The following is an 18276-nucleotide window of genomic DNA, read 5'->3' as shown; positions in this document are numbered from 1 at the left end:
TAATAAGCCATTTAATAACCAAATACAAGGCCTAAACTTAGAATTAAAAAATGAGAAAAAAACTAAAAATATGATATTTATACGCAAGATTAGAGTTAACGAAGTTAAGTTTACACTAAAAAAGATGAAAAATTGAGAAGTTATAGTATCGGATAATATTCCAATTGAAGTTTCAAAATGCTTAGGTTATAATGGGATTATATGGTTAACTAATTTATTTAATATAGTCATAAAAACTAAAAAAATGTCAGATGAATAGAGGGGAAAAAAACACTTTAATACCTATATACAAAAATAAAGGAGATATTCAAAATTGTAATAACTATCGTGGAATTAAACTTATGAGTCATACAATGAAACTGTAGGAAAGAATAGTTAAATAAAGGTTAAAGCTAGAATCGAAACTCTCAGAAAATCAATTTGGTTTTATGCCTGAGAGATTTACTAGAGAAGCTATATATCTTTTATGAAGATTAATGGAAAAGTTTAGGAAAAATACGAGGGATTTGCATAAGAATATGATCGGGTATCTAGGGAAGTTCTATGATGGGTTTTAGAAAAAAAGGGTATATGTAGTAGGTATACTGATGTCATCAAGTATATGTACAATGGAGTAATGACTAATGTAAAGACTATAGATCGAGAGACTAGAGAATTTCTAATCACAATAGATGTGCATCAAGGATTTGCTTTGAGCCCTTATCCTTTTGCTTTAGTGGTGGATCAACTTCAAAATGAGGTTCCATGGTGTATGTTATTTGCAGATGATATTGTATAAATTGATAAAACTAGGGGTGGAATAAAGGCTAAACTAAAATTATGGAGAGAAGCTTTAGAATTTAGAGGCTTTAGAATAAGTAGAAATAAGACAGAATATATGATATGTAATTTCAATAAAAGTAAGAGGAATATTGGAGACAAAATTAAACTTGATGATGTAGAAAAAAATAGCACTTGTAAATTTCAATATGTTGGATCTATTATGCAAGCTAAAGGAGAAATTAAAGAGGATGTAATGCATAGAGCAAAAGCAAGTTTGGTAAAATTAAGAGAGCTTTAAGTGTTATTTGTGATCATAGAATACCCTTAAAATTAAAAGGAAAGTTTTATAGGATGGTTATAAAACTAGTTATGCTATATGGATTAGAATGTTGGGTAACTAAGAAACAACATATCCAAAAGCGAAAGTTGCCGAAATAAGAATTCTTAGATGGATGAATGGTATAACACTGAAAGAAAAATTAAAAAATGAACATATTCGTAGTAAGTTATGCATAACTGTTGTAGAAGGTAAGATAAAGGAGGGGCGACTCAAATGGTTTGAGCACCTGCAACATAGGCCACATAGTGCGTCTGTGAGAAAGAGTTAGTTATTGTGAGGGGTAGTAGAAGGGGGTAGGGGTAGGCCTAAAACAACTTGGAATGAGACAGTAAGGATTTAATAGCCCTGAATTTGTCAAAAGAAATTGTCCATGATCTCATAAATTAACGGAAAAGGATTCATGTAGCCGACCCCACCTAGGGGGACCTAAGGCTTGGTTTTGTTGTTGTATATCTATTGAGGTTATTTATGTATTTTAGCATTATTATATTTAAGTTAGTGCGTTAATTAGTGAGAGTTAGTATAAGGATATTATTGCCATTAGAATGTATTTAATTTGTATTATAAATAGACGGAGAGATCTATCTTCAAGTAAGGTCATTCATTTTAATCAAAATCTTAACATGGTACCACAGCATGACCCGGCCTAAATCCTATTCCCCCAAGTTGTCACCAAGAAAACCATTCCCACAACTATCCTTCCCAAATCCACCTCCACCCCCCAACGGCCGCATATCCGACTTCATATAGGTGGTAGTAATAAGCTTTTCACAAGTTTTTCCCGAACAAAGTGACAATCAACTTTAATGTGCTTCGTCCGCTCATGAAAGATCAAGTTGGAGGCAATATGAAGAGCATCTTGATTGTCACACATCAGCTTCATAGGCTGAGAATGAGAAATACCCAATTCTTCCAACATCTTCTTCAACCAAACAAGTTCACAAGCAATGTGAGCCATAGCTCTATATTCTGATTCAGCACTTGACTTTGGCCACCAAAGTTTAAGTGAATTTCCTACCACCTTTTTCCTCTTTCTTTTTTCCCTCTACCATGTTCTGATTCCTTCTCTAGACAATATTATCAAGTTGTTGGGCCTGTTTTTTGCTCAAAAATTCAACCTTTTTCAACCATGCACTCGTGTATTTCGTCAATTACCGTTCAAGGTTTGTGAAGGCTTCTTTGTGAGATTTTTGGAGCAATGGCAGCCTTCGTATAACTAGTTGTGAAGTTGTGGGAGTGTTATATCCATTGGTTAGTCATTCACCTCGTCCGTGGTTATGTCGGTGCTTCATATAGTTTGTGATTGTACCGATTGATTTTGATTGTTCTTCTTGTTTGACATTGGTGTGGCTGCTGATTTGTGAGTGCTGGGATGCAATCTATGAATCCCAAAAATTTGTTTCCTACATCTTTGCCTCGTATAACACAAAAGTTGGATGGAAAGAACTATGTTCAATGGTCTAAAGTTGTTCGGGTTTATTTAGCGGGATTAAGAAAATATGACCACTTGCTCCAATCTGATCCTTATGATGAAAAGAGAAAAGACGTGTGGGTTCAAGAAGATGCCTTGATTGTTTCCCTCTTATGGAATTCGATGGAGCCACAAATTGGACAGATGTGTATGCATCTAGATAAGTGCATGGAGATTTGGGATTATGTCAAACTTCTATACTTTAGTAATATTACATGTACGTGATTTATCTCAGGAGTACTTTCAATTACAACAAGGAGAAAGGAGCATTGCAAATTATTTTGGAGAGATGAAGTGTATTCGTGAGGAGCTTAACTTTGTGCAACCTACAACTATCAACATTCATGAGATGTGGAAGTAAAGGGACTAAATGAAAGTCCTTCGTGTTCTAGCACGCTTGAGACCCGAGTTTGAGGCAGCCCAGTCCCAGATACTTAGTAGTGCCGAGATACCATCATTTGCCAATGTTTGTTCTCGTGTCGTGCGTGCTTCCTCTAGCACGCATCTCCTACTCTTGCACCTGGCCTTGAAAGGACAACCTTTGCTATACAAGATGATTCTAGTTCCCTACCAAACAACCGCAAAAGTTATAGAGGTGGTTCAAGTCATCATAGTGGTAAAGACGGACGAGGTAGAGGTACTCCTCGCAAATGCACTCGTTGTGGACAGAGTAACCATACTATTGAGCAGTGTTGGGATCTCTATGGTAGAGCTTCACATGTTGCCAATGCAACCACCACCAACTTCACACCTTTGAGAACAACCAATGCACCCAGCGCCCACTCCAACTCCTCACCTTTGAGGCCGAATGGGTGGCAACGTCTGGATCCATGTCAAAATAAGAGTGTTCCGAGTTCCAGTAGTATCAAGCATCACAATAGGCTTCTCTTCCAATTGCACCTCTTGCCCAAACAGGTACTCAAACAGTATGTCTGTCATATAGTACTTCTCGATCTAGTCCTTGGGCCATAAACTCCGTTGCCACTTATCGTATCACAGGTATACCTAGTTTCTTCTCCACTCTTCAATGTCTAATCTCAATTGTGAGTATTGCGATTTGGGAAAGCATGATCGTCTTCCTTTTGCTTCCTCAGTCAATAAACTTGCTACAAGCCCTTTTATGTTAGTTCATTCTGATGTGTCGGATCCTAGTTGGGTTGTGTCCAACTTGGGTTTCTGGTACTTTGTAACCTTTGTGGATGATTATTCAAGAAGGACTTGGTTATATTTAATAAAATATCGTTTTAAGTTATTTCATGTATTTTGTGCCTTTTGTTCTGAAATAAAGACTCAATTTGGTTTGCCAATTTGAATATTCGTAGTGATAATGCTAAAGAGTATTTCAATTCACCCGGACCCACTTATTTAAAACGGGTTTGGGTTTAAAGAAGTCGACCCGTTTAATAATTGGGCGGGTCACGGGTTGACCCGTTCATAACCGGGTTCAACCGGGTTTGGGCGGGTCACCCGCGTTAATTTGGTTCCTTTATGTCATATATATCACTCACTGTCCACCGACTCCAACCCTAACCAAAAATCCCGGAGCCTTCGGCCTTCTGCGCTTCACTCTCCTCTGGTTCTTTTCGGCCTTCGCCTTTCGGTGCTTCAGCTTCGCTCTCCTCTAGCTCTCAGCCTCTCGGCTCTCACTCTCTCAGCCTCTCTCACTCTCTCAACCTCTCATCTCGGTCCTCTCCTCTCGGTTCTAGGCTTCTAGCAGCCCAGCCATCGCCGTCACCCACACTGCACGCCATCGTCGTCACCTATGCCACACGCCGTTGCCGTTGCACACACCGCACGTCGTCACTATCACCTATGCCGCACACCGTCACCCACGCCGCACGCTGTCTGCCTGAGTGCCTATACAGCCCGTCCCCCTCCCTCTCATGATCTCGACTCTCCCTCTCGCTCAGTTCGGCGTGATAGCATCAACAGTCACTCTCCCTCTCTCGGCCCCGATCTGGATCTTTCTTTTCCCATTTCATCTTTTTTTTTTTTTTAAGATTCAATAAATAAAATAAGTATTTTTAAAAATAAAAAATAAATTTTAAAAATTAAAATATATAATTATTTATTAAACGGTTGACCCGTGACCTGCCCGTTTATTAAACGGGCAGGTTAGGGTTGAGATGTATGTGACCCATTTAATGTTAACCTGTTTATGACCCGGCCCGTTGACAACCCGCCCAAACCCGACCTGCCCGCCCGTTTTGCCAAGCCTAATATTCTTGAAATCACTCGCACCTTACTTTATCAAACTTATGTACCTAAAGTATTTTGGAGTGATGTTTTACATAGTGCTTGTTATATGATCGACAGGATGTCATCCTATGTTCTTAGTGGTAAAATTACCTACTCGGCTACTCCACTCTCTTTCCCAATTCACCTTTATTTTCTCTCCCTCATCGTATATTTGGGTGTGTCCTTTGTTCATCAACTAACTCCTGAGGTGAATACGTTGGATCCTCGTGCTATAAAATGTGTCTTTTTAGGCTACTCATATACTCAAAAGGGATATCGTTGTTATAGTCTTGTATTGCACCGCTTCTCTGTTTCTGCTAATGTTACCTTCTTTGAGTATACACCTTACTACACCCAGTCCTTTAGTGCTTCAGAGCTCAATGAGTCTCTTCCTTATCTAATATTCCATATTTTACTTTGCTATCCTTGCCCAACCAACCATCTGAGTCTCCATGTAGTTCGAGTCCTTCTCATCATCTTGATCTTTCTAATTTCAAGGTGAATTCACAACGGCAGCTCCAAGGAAGAGATTCCCCTCTAGCTTCTACTACGACACCTTTGGTTTCCTCGTCTGACGATCATACTCCCCATGATGTTGATCTTCCAATAAGGGGTGTACAAAAATTACCGAAAAATCGAAAATCGGAGCAAAAGCAAAAGCAGTTTGGTTTTTTGAGTTACGATTTCGGTTTCAAAATATAACCAAATTGAAAAAATCGAAAATCAATTTAAATAATATATACATATATATATATATATATATATATCAAAATTAACATAAATGGGCTATGAACTCATCAGGTCAAACGCTCAAATGAATGTGCAAGGAATCTAAGCTACTTGCTTGAGTTTGGTTTCATTTGAAAGGTTGAATTAGTTTTTAGAACATGACTGGAGTTTTTGGAACATGTCCTGAATGTAAAGCTTTTGAGTTTTCTTTTTCATGTTGTAAGGCTTTACATATAATTTGTTGCAATTGTCTCTTGAGCAAGAAAGACTTCTATACATGTTTAGAGTATGCCTTGAATTATTTGTGAATTATTTGTGTGATGCCTTTTGTAACCAGTACTAGATGTGTACTCCACAGCCTTTGTAATTATATTATTAAAAAAAGAGTAAATGACTATATTGAATCTAAAATGTAAAAAATAAAAAGAGACTCTTACTATGCATGTTTAGGGTATGTAGAAACGGTTTGTGTGGATTTCTCAACAAATCAACTTCATCAGTCTCATCATTTCATTGTCTTCATGATCGAATATCTGTATTTAAAGAAATAAAAATAAAATAAAATAAACAAGGAATTATAAAGTTACAACTTTGGACAACATCAAGTAGTTTCTCAACAGCTTTGTGTTTTAGTCTATAAGGAAATTTAATGCTTTTTGCCATCTGTTGTGTGAATCTCGGCTTAAACATGCCTCATCTAATGAATTTGCCCTTACGCATGATTTTTATAGATGTCTGAATTTGGGGACAACACAAGTCTCAATACAACTCCTTGTTCGAGCCCAAACCCAAGTCCAAGCCCAAGCATGAATATAGAATTAGGAGATAATGTTGCTACTTCAGGAACAAAGTTGGGTGAGAAGAGGAAGTTTAAATCAAGATCAAATGTATAGGACCATTTTACTAGATTATGTGTTGATGTCACTCCAGAGGTAAAAGCTCAATGTAAATATTGTTAGAAAGTGTTCCGTACTGATTCAAGAAAAAATGGAACAAGAGTCCTGTGGAATCACTTGAATACATGTTGTAAATTCAAGTGTAATTCCAAGAGGGGGGGTGAATTGGGTATTTTGAAAATATTTAATTTTACTTCATCAATCAGTCCCTATTTTAATATTTACACACACAATCACCATGGCTTGAAATTAATTCAGTCCAATAATTTTATATTCAATTATACCAAATTAATTACCAAGTGCTTGTAAGGTTATTTAACATATACACATGCAAGATAGGTAATGAAATGCATTGCGGAAATTAAAAGGAGTGAGGGAAGAGAGAAGGCAAACACAATTTTTACAAGGTTCAGTCAACCCGGCCTACGTCCTCGCCTAAGCAACCCACTCAAAGATTCCACTTAATCTCTGCTCCTTTAACTGGGACGGAACTTCCCTTACAATCCACTGCTTACAAGACGTACAACTTCCTCCTAATTCGCTGCTTACAAGAGATATAACTTTCTTCTCAAACCCGGTTCATAACTCAAATCGTGATTGCAATATAACTATTTTGCAAAAAATCAATAATGCTTCTACACAAGCTGATGAGTACAACAGAAATCTCTAACACATATTCATATGATAAAACTTGAAACTCAGTATGTATGTAACGAAAAAATCGTTATATGTATGATATGCTTCACAAAATTACCTTCAAGATAATATCTCTTAAAAATTAATTTTTTATAAATAAACACTTTGGATATTTTAGGGTTTTAAACCGATCCACTTGATGCAGGAAAATCAAGATATGATCCTTGTAAAAATAATCTTTAGTAGCACTCAGATCTAAGTTCCAGCTATCAAGTAATTTGCAAGATTAACTCTTTGAATAAAAATACGACTTGAAATATTCCAAAGATTTCTCACACACACACACACACATATATATATATATATTTAAAGCACTTTCAAATTGAGCAATCAAATAGTTTTTGTAGTAGTCAATCTTAGAACGATAAATATATTCAAGAATATCTCAAAGAGTTTAGTTCAATCAAATTTTTCTCAAGTATGTATATTCAATCAGTGAATAAAATATTCGAATTATTATTTATATTCAAGAATATCTCAAAGAGTTTAGTTCAATCAAATTTTTCTCAAGTATGTATATTCAATCAGTGAATAAAATATTCGGATTGTTATTTTTGTTCCCAAGTAATATATATAAAAAATTTTATAAGTTAAGGGAAAATAAAAATAAGATTTAAATGTGTAAAATACTTTTACCAAACCTCAAACCTCAAGATGAATGAAACGTTGCAGTAGGATATGAGTGAAAGCTCTTGACTCTTGATTGAGAATGCCCAAAACTTGATGTATAGAAGTTGGAATGCAGGCCTGTAGGGAATTTTTGTTTAACGCTCTCAAGATATATTATCTGAACGAAATTCCACACGTATCCCCACTGAACCGATGTTCTGCGCCCAACATTCCTCGACAAGAGGACACCTTCGTCGACAAGTGTTCAACACTCGTTCATCGACGTGAACGTGAGTTCATCGACGAGAAACTTGTCTGAAATTTTTGTACTCTCAATATTTTCTCGTCGCCGAGAACAAGGTGTTCGTTGCCGAGTGGCCTTCATGCGTTCGTCAACGAGGCCTCTAAAAAATTGCCTCCAAAATTCAATTTAACTTAAACTCTTTTAAATAAATTCTTCATGCTATGCATGTATCCTAAGGTCAGTTTAAGGTATGATTTTGAGCTTCTAGCTATATCATATAAAATATGCAAATACAATGAAATCTAAATACTCATTCTCATGACTATCTTGAACTTGACGCTTGCATCTCCATTCTTCTACTATTTTAGTTCCACGGATTGTGTCTGGTTGTATATTCTTTAATCCTCATGACTTCCATGACTTCCTCAACTTCCATACATGCTAAATAATGTTTTTGTTCATACTCTCAATGCACAAATCAAATACCAAGTGATTTGTTATTATCAAAACAGGATTGGACTTGTAGAGTCAACAATCTCCCCCTTTTTAATAATGACAAATACATGTGTAAAAATAGAAAATGGGTTACACCTAACAAGGCTCCCCCCTCAAATAATGCACAATATAAATTTCAGCAATATGAAATTTGCTCATATACAATGTAAAAACAGGCAGTAGTTTTGCACATATAACTCATGTACTTGTGTGTTTTTCTCTGCTTGTTTTAAAAAAAACTTATATGTTTCTCCCCCTTTTTGCAAAACTTATACTTGCTATAAACTATTTTTGCGATAAAACTTATATCTATAAAACTTATATTCTTCTCCCCCTTTTGACATCAACAAAAAGGTAGGTATCCAAATGTTCTGACATAAATATCTCATTTCTGCAAAACAAATCTCAACTTCTCCCCCTATGTTATTCAATTTACTCCTCAGCCTTTCTAATATACATCTGTGTTGTGGAATCAAATGTCAATGTGTACAAATATAGTATTTCAATTTACATAGGCATGTATAAGCAAATCAGTCATTAAAATCCAAACACTTAACCACGTGATAATCATGTATTGAGTTCAATGCCAGATATCAGGAGATTTTGGAAAAATTTTGATACAAAATGTTAGAAAATTTTGCTAAGTGTGATACCAAATACGATAAATTTAACCAATTGTTAATTTTGGTCCCCCGTAATTATGTAGTCTAACATAATTTTAGACAATATCTTGACCATGCATAAGACCTAATTCACGTCTAATCTAGATAAACCTATCCTTCAGAAGTTGTTTCGTGAATATGTCTGCCCATTGTTCATCTATACATACAAACTCAAGTGTCACATCTCCTTTTTGTACATGATCACGAAAAAAATTATGTCTAATTTTTATATGTTTAGTACGTGAATGTAATATAAGATTCTTTGAGATGTTTATTGCACTCATATTGTCGCATCTTATAGGAATTGTGTCATAACTTAATCCAAAATTCATCAGTTGTTGCTTCATGTATAGCGTTTGAGCACAACAACTTCCTACTACTATGTATTCTGCCTCCACTGTGGAAAGAGCAACTAAATTCTGCTTCTTTGAAAACCAAGATACTAAAGAATTTCCTAAGAAATGACATGTGTCACTCGTGCTCTTTCTATCCACTTTACTACCGGTAAAATCAACATATGAATAGCTAATAATCTCAAAGGATGTATACTTAGGATACCATAATCCCAATTCAATGGTTCCTATCAGGTATCTAAGTATTCGTTTGACACCTAATAAATGTGACTCTGTTGGTGCAGCCTAAAATCTTGCGCACAAACATACATTGAACATTATGTTAGGTCTGGTGGCAGTCAGATATAGTATGCTATCTATCATCCCGCGATAGAGCTTGACATCCACTGGTATACCTTATTCGTTTTTATCTAATTTCAATGAAAAGCTCATAGGTGTCCCTAGTATTTTTCCATCTTCCATATTAAACCTTTTGAGCAGATCTCTAATGTACTTCAATTGATTTATAAAATTTCATGTTTTGCTTGTTTGATCTGAAGTCCTAGGAAGAAATTTAATTCACTCATCATGCTCATCTCAAATTCATTTTGCATAGTACTTGCAAACTCATTGCACAACTCTTCATTTGTTGCTCCAAATATGATATCATCTACGTATACTTAAATTAGGAGCATGTTATTATTCTTAACTTTTTATGAAAAGTGTTGTGTCAATCTTCCCTCTGATAAATCCATTATCTAGTAAAAAACCGTTTAGTCTTTCATACCAAACTATAGGAGCTTGCTTTAAACCGTACAAGGTTTTTGTTAGTCTATAAACGTGATTTGGATACTTATGATTTTCAAAACTTGGGAGTTGCTCTACATAAACTTCTTCAATTATGTAGTCATTTAAAAATGCGCTTTTAACATCCATTTGATACAACTTGAAAACTTTAAAAGCAGCATAGGCTAAAAGCATTCGAATGACTTCCATTCGAGCTACAAGTGCAAAGGTTTCCTCAAAATTTATTCCTTCTTCCTGGTTATATCCCTGAGCTACTAGTCTTGCCTTATTTCTAATAATTATCCCATGTTCATCTTTCTTGTTCTTATATATCCATTTTGTTTCAATAACTGTCTTATCTTCAAGTCTAGGAACCATGGTTTTAAATCGCGGTAGTGGGTAGCGTAAGGCAATGGTAACAGGTGTAACGGGAAGCGAGAGTAGCGGGTGTTACATAACGGGAAGCGGGTGTAACGGCCATGAATTTTTTTGAAGCACGCACAACCTTGTGCATATTAGCGAACTTGCATGTTTTAAGCTTTTGGCCATTCTTAGAAAGGGTTTTAGTGTATTTTGGACCCTTTAGTTCGAGTAACTAAGTTATTTGGTAAGGGCAACAAGTTTACATTTGTTTTAAACCATCATTGATAGAAAATTACGTGTGTGTGCGTATTTATACTTCTCATTGTTCTTATCTGTGATAAATTCTTATGTGTGCTAAATAAATTAATAAAATAAAATACATTATACACTCCATTAATCTATTAGACACATAAGACATACGAATAATATAAATATAAAATAGTTAGAAAAGAAAAAAGGTTGAAGTTGAAAAATAAAGAACATAAATATCACATTACTAATATTATTAAAAAAAAAAAATCCTAACAAGTTAGTATTTTGAAATTGTTAATTAATGCATCTATTTTGAATATTTAAAGAAAAAGTAAATTTTGTATCATTGTCATCCTCATTATAATTTTTCCCCCTCTTGCCACTTGGTATATTGAGAATGATATATGAAAGAGAGAAAAAAAGTAAAAAATAAAATATTTTTTTGGTGTAATAGTCCTGTAGCGGTTACGTAACGGCCGTAGCGGCCTTTACGTAACGGTTGCGGTCCGTAACGGCCGCTACGGTCGTGATTTTTCTTCCCACCGACTTCGCGGTGTGTAACGGTATCGGTAACCCAAAAAACCTTTATGTAACGGCGTTACGTAACGGTCGCGGCCTTTATTTAAAACCATGCTAGGAACTAATGTCCATACTTTATTTCTATCAAATTGGTTTAACTCTTCTTGCATGGACATCACCCATGATTCATCCTTAATTGCATCACTCACATTCTTAGGTTCTTCTTGAGATAGGAATGCACAATGACTAATTATGTTTCTAAGTGAGGATCGTGTGACTACTCCACGTGATGGTTCACCTATTATTTGATCAATGGGGTGATTCTTTATATACTTCCATTCTCTACGTGATTCATTAATCTCATTTTCAATATGATTATTTTCAACAGATGATTCCTTAGCTTCATTTCTCTTATCTGAATCATTTTCAATAGACAGCTTTTCAAATTCTTTATTTATTTCAATTTCATTCTCATCAGTCTTTTTGGAAAAGGGATTTGACTCATCAAATACTACATGGATAGATTCTACAACAGTTAATGTTCGTTTATTATATACCTTGTAGGTTTTACTATCTAAGACATACCCTAGAAAGATACCTTCATCTGATTTCACATCAAACTGTCCTAAGTGTTCATTGTCTCTACGCACAAAACATTTACAACCAAAGACATGAAAATATGATATATTTGGTCTATGATCATTCCATAATTCGTAAGGAGTCTTATTTAGAGATGGTTTAATCAAAACTCTATTTAGAACATAGCAAGCGATATTTACTGCCTCAACCCAGAAGTACTTGGATAGTTTATGTTCGTTAAGCATAATTCTGACCATTTCTTGTATAGACCTATTCTTTCTTTTAACTACACCATTCTGTTGTAGTGTTCTAGGAGCCGAAAAGTTATGAGCTATTCCTAATGAATTGCAATAGTCTTCCATGCCTTAATTTTTAAATTCTCTACCCCTATCACTTCGAATTTTAGTGAGTATATCCCTTTTCATTTTGAATTTTCTTGCACAGATTTATAAATTGTTCGCACACTTCATCTTTGTGACCTAAAAATAGTATCAATGTATATCTTGAATGATCATCAACTATGACGAATGCGTATGATTTTCCTCCTAAACTCTGAGTTGGGTTTGGCCCAAATAAGTCTAAGTGTAGCATTTGAAGTGGCCTCGTAATAGAGATAACTTTCTTCTTCTTAAAACTAGATCTTGCTTGTTTTCCTAGTTAACATGTATCACAGATTTTATCTTTCACGAATTTAGCCTTAGGCAATCCTTTAACTAAATCTCACTTAACTAGTTTAAATATCAAGTCCATGTTTATGTGTCCTAGTCTCCTAGGTCAAATCCAACTAATTTCATTCATAGTAGAAAAACAAGTAACATGTTGAGAAGCAAGATTGTCAAAGCTAGTGGCGTAAGATTTGTTCTCTACAATGCATTTATCATGTTCAAATGAGACTTTATAACATTTATCACATAATTGACTTATACTCAATAAGTTGTGCTTCAATCCATCAACTAATAACACGTTATCAATGACAAGTAAAGGTTCCTTACCAACCTTACCAACTCCAATGATTTTACTTTTCGAATTATCCCCAAATGAAACAAATCCTCCATCTTTGGATATGATCGATGTGAATTTAGCTTTATCCTATCATATGTCGCGAGAATCCGCTACCCATATGCCACTTGTCGTTCGAGGAGGACAATCTCAAGCACATCTACAAGACATAATTAGATAACTACTTTTGGTACCCTGATTTTCTTGGGTCCATAGGGATTAGTACTAGATTCTCCTTTGACTTTTCAGACTTTCTTAATTTTGACATCTTTATTTTTAAAAGGACATTCAAATTTTATGTGACCCAACTTCTTACATTTAAAACATATAATATTTTTATAATAGTCTTTAGTTGGAACATAAAATTTTGACTCTCTTACAAAATATCTCATGTAAAGATGTCTCTGTTTTAGGTTATCCTTTCCATTATAACCAAGACCTTCCTTTTTTAGGGAGTTTCTTTGAATTCCAAGGAGTTTTTCAAAATTAGTTTATCCTTCTGTAAATTTATAGATAATCTTAGATTTATCTTTTAAATCCCTTTCTAACTCTTCAATTTTCAAATCCTTGTCTTTCATGAGGGATGCATGAGATTTATTTTAACTTTTTACTAACTTCGAAAATTCTTTCAATTTTAATTTCAACCCAGAATTTTTCTTATTCGTTTTCTCAAGCATTTTAAGGGTATACAAATATTCCTAATGCAGTTCATCATAAGAAAGCATGCTATTTTCATTTTCTGAATCACTGGAATAATAAGATGAAGTAGAACAAAAAGATTGTACCTCGTGGTCTTCGTGAGCCATCAAACATAGATTTGCAATCTCGTCATCACTGGATTCAAATTCTGAACTATTGGTACCGTAAGTATCCCAACCAACCTTTAGTGTCTTCTTCTTCTTCTTCTTAGACACTTTCTTCAGCTGGGGACAATCTAGTTTGATATGTTCAACTTCTCTCCGGTTATAGCACATAGGAATATCATCCTTTTGCTTCCTTTTGCTTGACTCTCCCTTTTCTATTTTTGAGCCCATGAATTTCCTGGTGTATTTCTTATTCTTTTTCATGAACTCTTCAAATTTCTTAGTGATAAGCATCATGTTATCATCCAATTTTGAATCACTTCCCTCACTGGAACTGTTGGATGCTGCCTTAAGCGCTATAACTTTCTTAGTTTTGTTTTGCTCATTCTTCCTTTCATTTATTGCTAGTTCATAAGTAATAAGCGAACCGATCAATTCATCAACCGACATCTCCTTCAGATTCCTTCCTTCTGCTATTGCAGTGGCCTTAGCTTCCCAAACTGGCGGTAGTCCCCTAAGTATCTTCCTGATCAACTCATAAGTAAGATTTACCAAAAGCATTTAAAGAATTTGTGATGTGTGTGAATCTAGTGTACATGGGTTAAATAGATTTATCAGCAGTCATTTTAAATACCTCATATTCACTAATAAGCATGTCTATCCTACTATCTTTTACTTCCTTAGTACCTTCATATGCGACTTCTAACTTTTTTTAAATCTCTTTAGCAGTGTTACAAGTCATCACCCTATTAAACTCATTTACATCTAGTGCACAGAATAGCTAGTTCATTGCAGTAGCATTTATTTGCACAAATTTCCAATCTTCCTCTATATATTCATCTTCAGTTTTAGGAACATTTACCTTATCAACTACTTTCATGGGAACATGGTTTCCCTTAGAAACTATTTTCCATACTTTCCAATCTACATTTAACAGATATATACTCATCCTACGTTTCCAATAAGTGTAATTTACACCACAGAAAATTGGCGGTCTAGTGGACGAGTGTCCCTCACCGAATGAAGTTACACCGATGTGTGTAATGAGATCGTTTTACCAAAAATAACGATTAAGTCTATGTAGACCTTACTCTGATACCAAATGTGAATTCAAGTGTAATCCCAAGAAGAGGGGTGAATTGGGTATTTTGAAATTATTTAATTTTACTACATCAATCAATCCCTACTTTAAAATTTAACACAGACAATCACCAAGGCTGGAAATTAATTCAGTCCAATAATTGTATATTCAATTATACCAATTAATTACCAAGTGCTTGTAAGGTTATTCAACATACACATATGCAAGATAGGTAATAAAATGCGTTGCGGAAATTAAAAGGAGTAAGGGAAGAGAGAAGGCAAACACAATTTTTACGAGGTTCAGCCAACCCAGCCTACGTCCTCGCCTTCAGCAACCCACTCCAGGATTCCACTAAATCTATGCTCCTTTAACCGGAACGAAGCTTCTCTTACAATCCGCTACTTACAAGAGGTACAACTTCCTCCTAATCCGCTGCTTACAAGAGATACAGTTTTCTCCTCAAACCCAGTTCACAACCCGAACCGTGATTACAATATAACTATTCTGCAAAAACTCAATAATGCTTCTACACAAGCTGGTGAGTACAATAGAAATCTCTAACACATATTCATATGATAAAACTTGAAGCTCAGTATGTATGTAACGAAAAATCGTTATATTTATGATATGCTTCACAAAATTACCTTCAAGATAATATCGCTTAAAAATTAATTTCTTATAAATAAACACTTTGGAGATTTTAGGGTTTCAAACCAATCCACTTGATGCAGGAAAATCAAGATATGATCCTTGTAAAAATAATCTTTAGTAGCACTCAGATCTAGGTTCCAGCTATCAAGTAATTTGCAAGATTAACTCTTTGAATAAAAATACGACTTGAAATATTCCAAAGATTTCTCACACATATATACTTAAAGCACTTTCAAATTAAGCAATCAAATAGTTTTTGTAGTAGTTAATCTTAAAACGATAAATATATTCAAGAATATCTCAAAGAGTTTAGTTCAATCAAATTTTTCTCAAGTATGTATATTCAATCAGTGAATAAAATATTCGGATTGTTATTTTTGTTCCCAAGTAATATATATAAAAAATTTTATGAGTTAAGGGAAAACAAAAATAAGATTTAAATGTGTAAAATACTTTTCCCAAACTTCAAACCTCAAGATGAATGAAACGTTGCAGTAAGATAGCAGTGAAATCTCTTGACTTTTGAATGAGAATGCCCAAAACTTGATGTATAGAAGTTGGAATGCATGCCTGTAGAGAATTTTCGTTTAACGCTCTCAAGATATATTCTAAAAAGTGAGGCACTAGGGTTCTTAGGTTAATTTTATGTGTTCTCGACCCTAGGTTTAATCCCAAACATTGGATTATTTTATCTGAACGAAATTCCATGCATATCCCCGCTGAATTGATGTTCTGCGCCCAACATTCGTCGACAAGAGGACACCTTCGTCGACAAGTGCTCAACACTCGTTTGTCGACGTGAACGTGAGTTTGTCGATGAGAGACCTATCTAAAATTTTTGTGCTCTCGGTATTTTCTCGTCATTGAGGAACTTTCATGCGTTCATCAATGAAACCATTGGGTTCGTCGACGAGGCCTCTAAAAATTTCCCAAAATTCAATTTAACTTAAGACTCTTTTAAATAAATTGTTCACAATATGCATATGTCCTAAGGTCAGTCTAAGGTATGATTTTAAGCTTCTAGCTATGTCATATAAAATATGCAAATACAATGAAATCTACATACCCATTCACATGACTATCTTGAACTTGACACTTGCATCTCCATTCTTCTACTCTTTTAGTTCCATGGATTGTACCTGGTTGTACATTCTTTAATCCTTATGGCTTCCATGATTTCCTCAACTTCCGTGCATGCTAAATAATGTTCATGTTCACACTCTCAATGCACAGATCAAATACCAAGTGATTTGTCATTATCAAAACATGATTGGACTCATAAAGTCAACACATGTGCAAAGTATCCCTATAGGAGACCTCGTGATCGTAATCAATCACAAATTAACTTCAAACTAGAAACAAAAATGGAAGAAAAACAATTAACATGCCAAAAGTATGATATCGATGTTCTTAGAAAGGCTTTAGCATATATGGTGATAGTGGATGAATTACCTTTTAGATTTGTGGAGGGACAAGGTTTTAAATATTTTTGTAGCCTCATGGAACCTAGATTTAAGGTTCAATCATGACTGATAATGGCAAGGGATTGTCTTCTTTTATATGAAGAAGAGAAAAAGAAATTGAAAAAAATTTTGAAACATAATTGTCAACGGGTTTGCCTTACAAAAGATACTTTGACATCTTTACAGAATATTAGTTACATATGTTTAACTGTGTATTCTGTTGACATCGAATGGATGTTACACAAAAGAATTTTAAGTTTTGGTTCAGTTCCTAATCACCGAGAGGAAGTGTTAGGTTTTGTTATTGAGAAAGCTTTGTTGGATTGGGGAATAGATAAAATTTTTACTATTAATGTAGACAATGTAAGTTCTAATGGTACAACCATTAGTTACTTAAAGAGGAGGGTGAACAATTGGAAGGGTAGTGATGGGGATTGGCATGTTGCACCTATGTTATTTTTAGATGTTCTGACACGTGGACGACCTCCGAAAGCCCACATTTCCTTCGCCAACATATTAACAAATGGACAACCTCCGGATCGCCCTTTTGTTCATAACTATTTTGCATGAACCAATGAATTGATGTGCAAATTTATTTATCAAAACCTTCCCATCTTCAAAAGGTTTGAACACAAAAGTTGTGGGAAATTTTGTTGGCTTTCTTTTGATACCAAGATCGCTTTATTTGGAGCTCTATAGAAAAAGTTATACCTCAAATGCTGAAAAGTGTTCGCGGCTGAAATTATCCATCAGCAGTTCACAGATTTTTCTGAGTCTCGACTAGATCGCAACCAGGACACCATGAGGTGCGACCAAGTCGCCTGCATATTAAGAAAATCTCTAGAACTTCGACCAAGAGTGTGACCTAGAGCCTTAGGGGTGCGACCTAGTCGAAAATACCGTCGTCTGAACACCAAAACAAGCAAGCTCCAGTCCTAGATGGCCCCACACGGATTAAGCTTCTTCTTTTTTTTACGTTATTTAATGTGTAATATTGCAACCAAGCTTGCAAGTATATGTGTAAGAGCCTACTAAGTTGTGTGAGTTAATGTGTTTGTAAGTTGTGAGCATTTAAGTCTTGTGTCTCCCATGCTTGTATGGGAAGTGCTAGTTAGTTATTGTATTGTACCCCATCCTAGCTTAGCTAGTTATGGTTATGTCTTCCCCTTCCCTATGTTAAGTCTCTATATAGTTCCATTGTAATAGTTGTAACAAGCAGCTAAAGCATATATTATTATTGAGTTAAAGACTTTGTCTTTGTAAGCTTGTTCCGATCCTTGCGATTAAGTGGTGAGAGGCAACA

The 18276-nt window shown here is 35.0% G+C and overlaps 2 protein-coding genes across 2 annotated transcripts in view; both read right to left on the bottom strand.

Annotated features, from left to right (window-relative positions):
* LOC131155878 (methylthioribose kinase-like) overlaps positions 1 to 18276 on the bottom strand; it is a 36063-nt gene that overhangs the window by 4534 nt on the left and 13253 nt on the right. The window lies entirely within an intron of this gene.
* LOC131155479 (uncharacterized) lies at positions 6055 to 15134 on the bottom strand. Its single transcript, XM_058108645.1, has 3 exons — positions 13758 to 15134; positions 12970 to 13132; positions 6055 to 6073 (listed from the first exon to the last, which is right to left on the bottom strand). The coding sequence occupies exons 1-2, from the start codon at positions 14334 to 14336 to the stop codon at positions 13058 to 13060; spliced, it is 654 nt and encodes a 217-aa protein (XP_057964628.1). The 5' UTR covers positions 14337 to 15134; the 3' UTR covers positions 6055 to 6073; positions 12970 to 13057.

The sequence above is a fragment of the Malania oleifera genome, chromosome 5 (genome assembly GCF_029873635.1).
Source record: "Malania oleifera isolate guangnan ecotype guangnan chromosome 5, ASM2987363v1, whole genome shotgun sequence".
Classification (NCBI taxonomy): domain Eukaryota; kingdom Viridiplantae; phylum Streptophyta; class Magnoliopsida; order Santalales; family Ximeniaceae; genus Malania; species Malania oleifera.
This window is presented reverse-complemented; position numbering and strand designations above follow the sequence as displayed.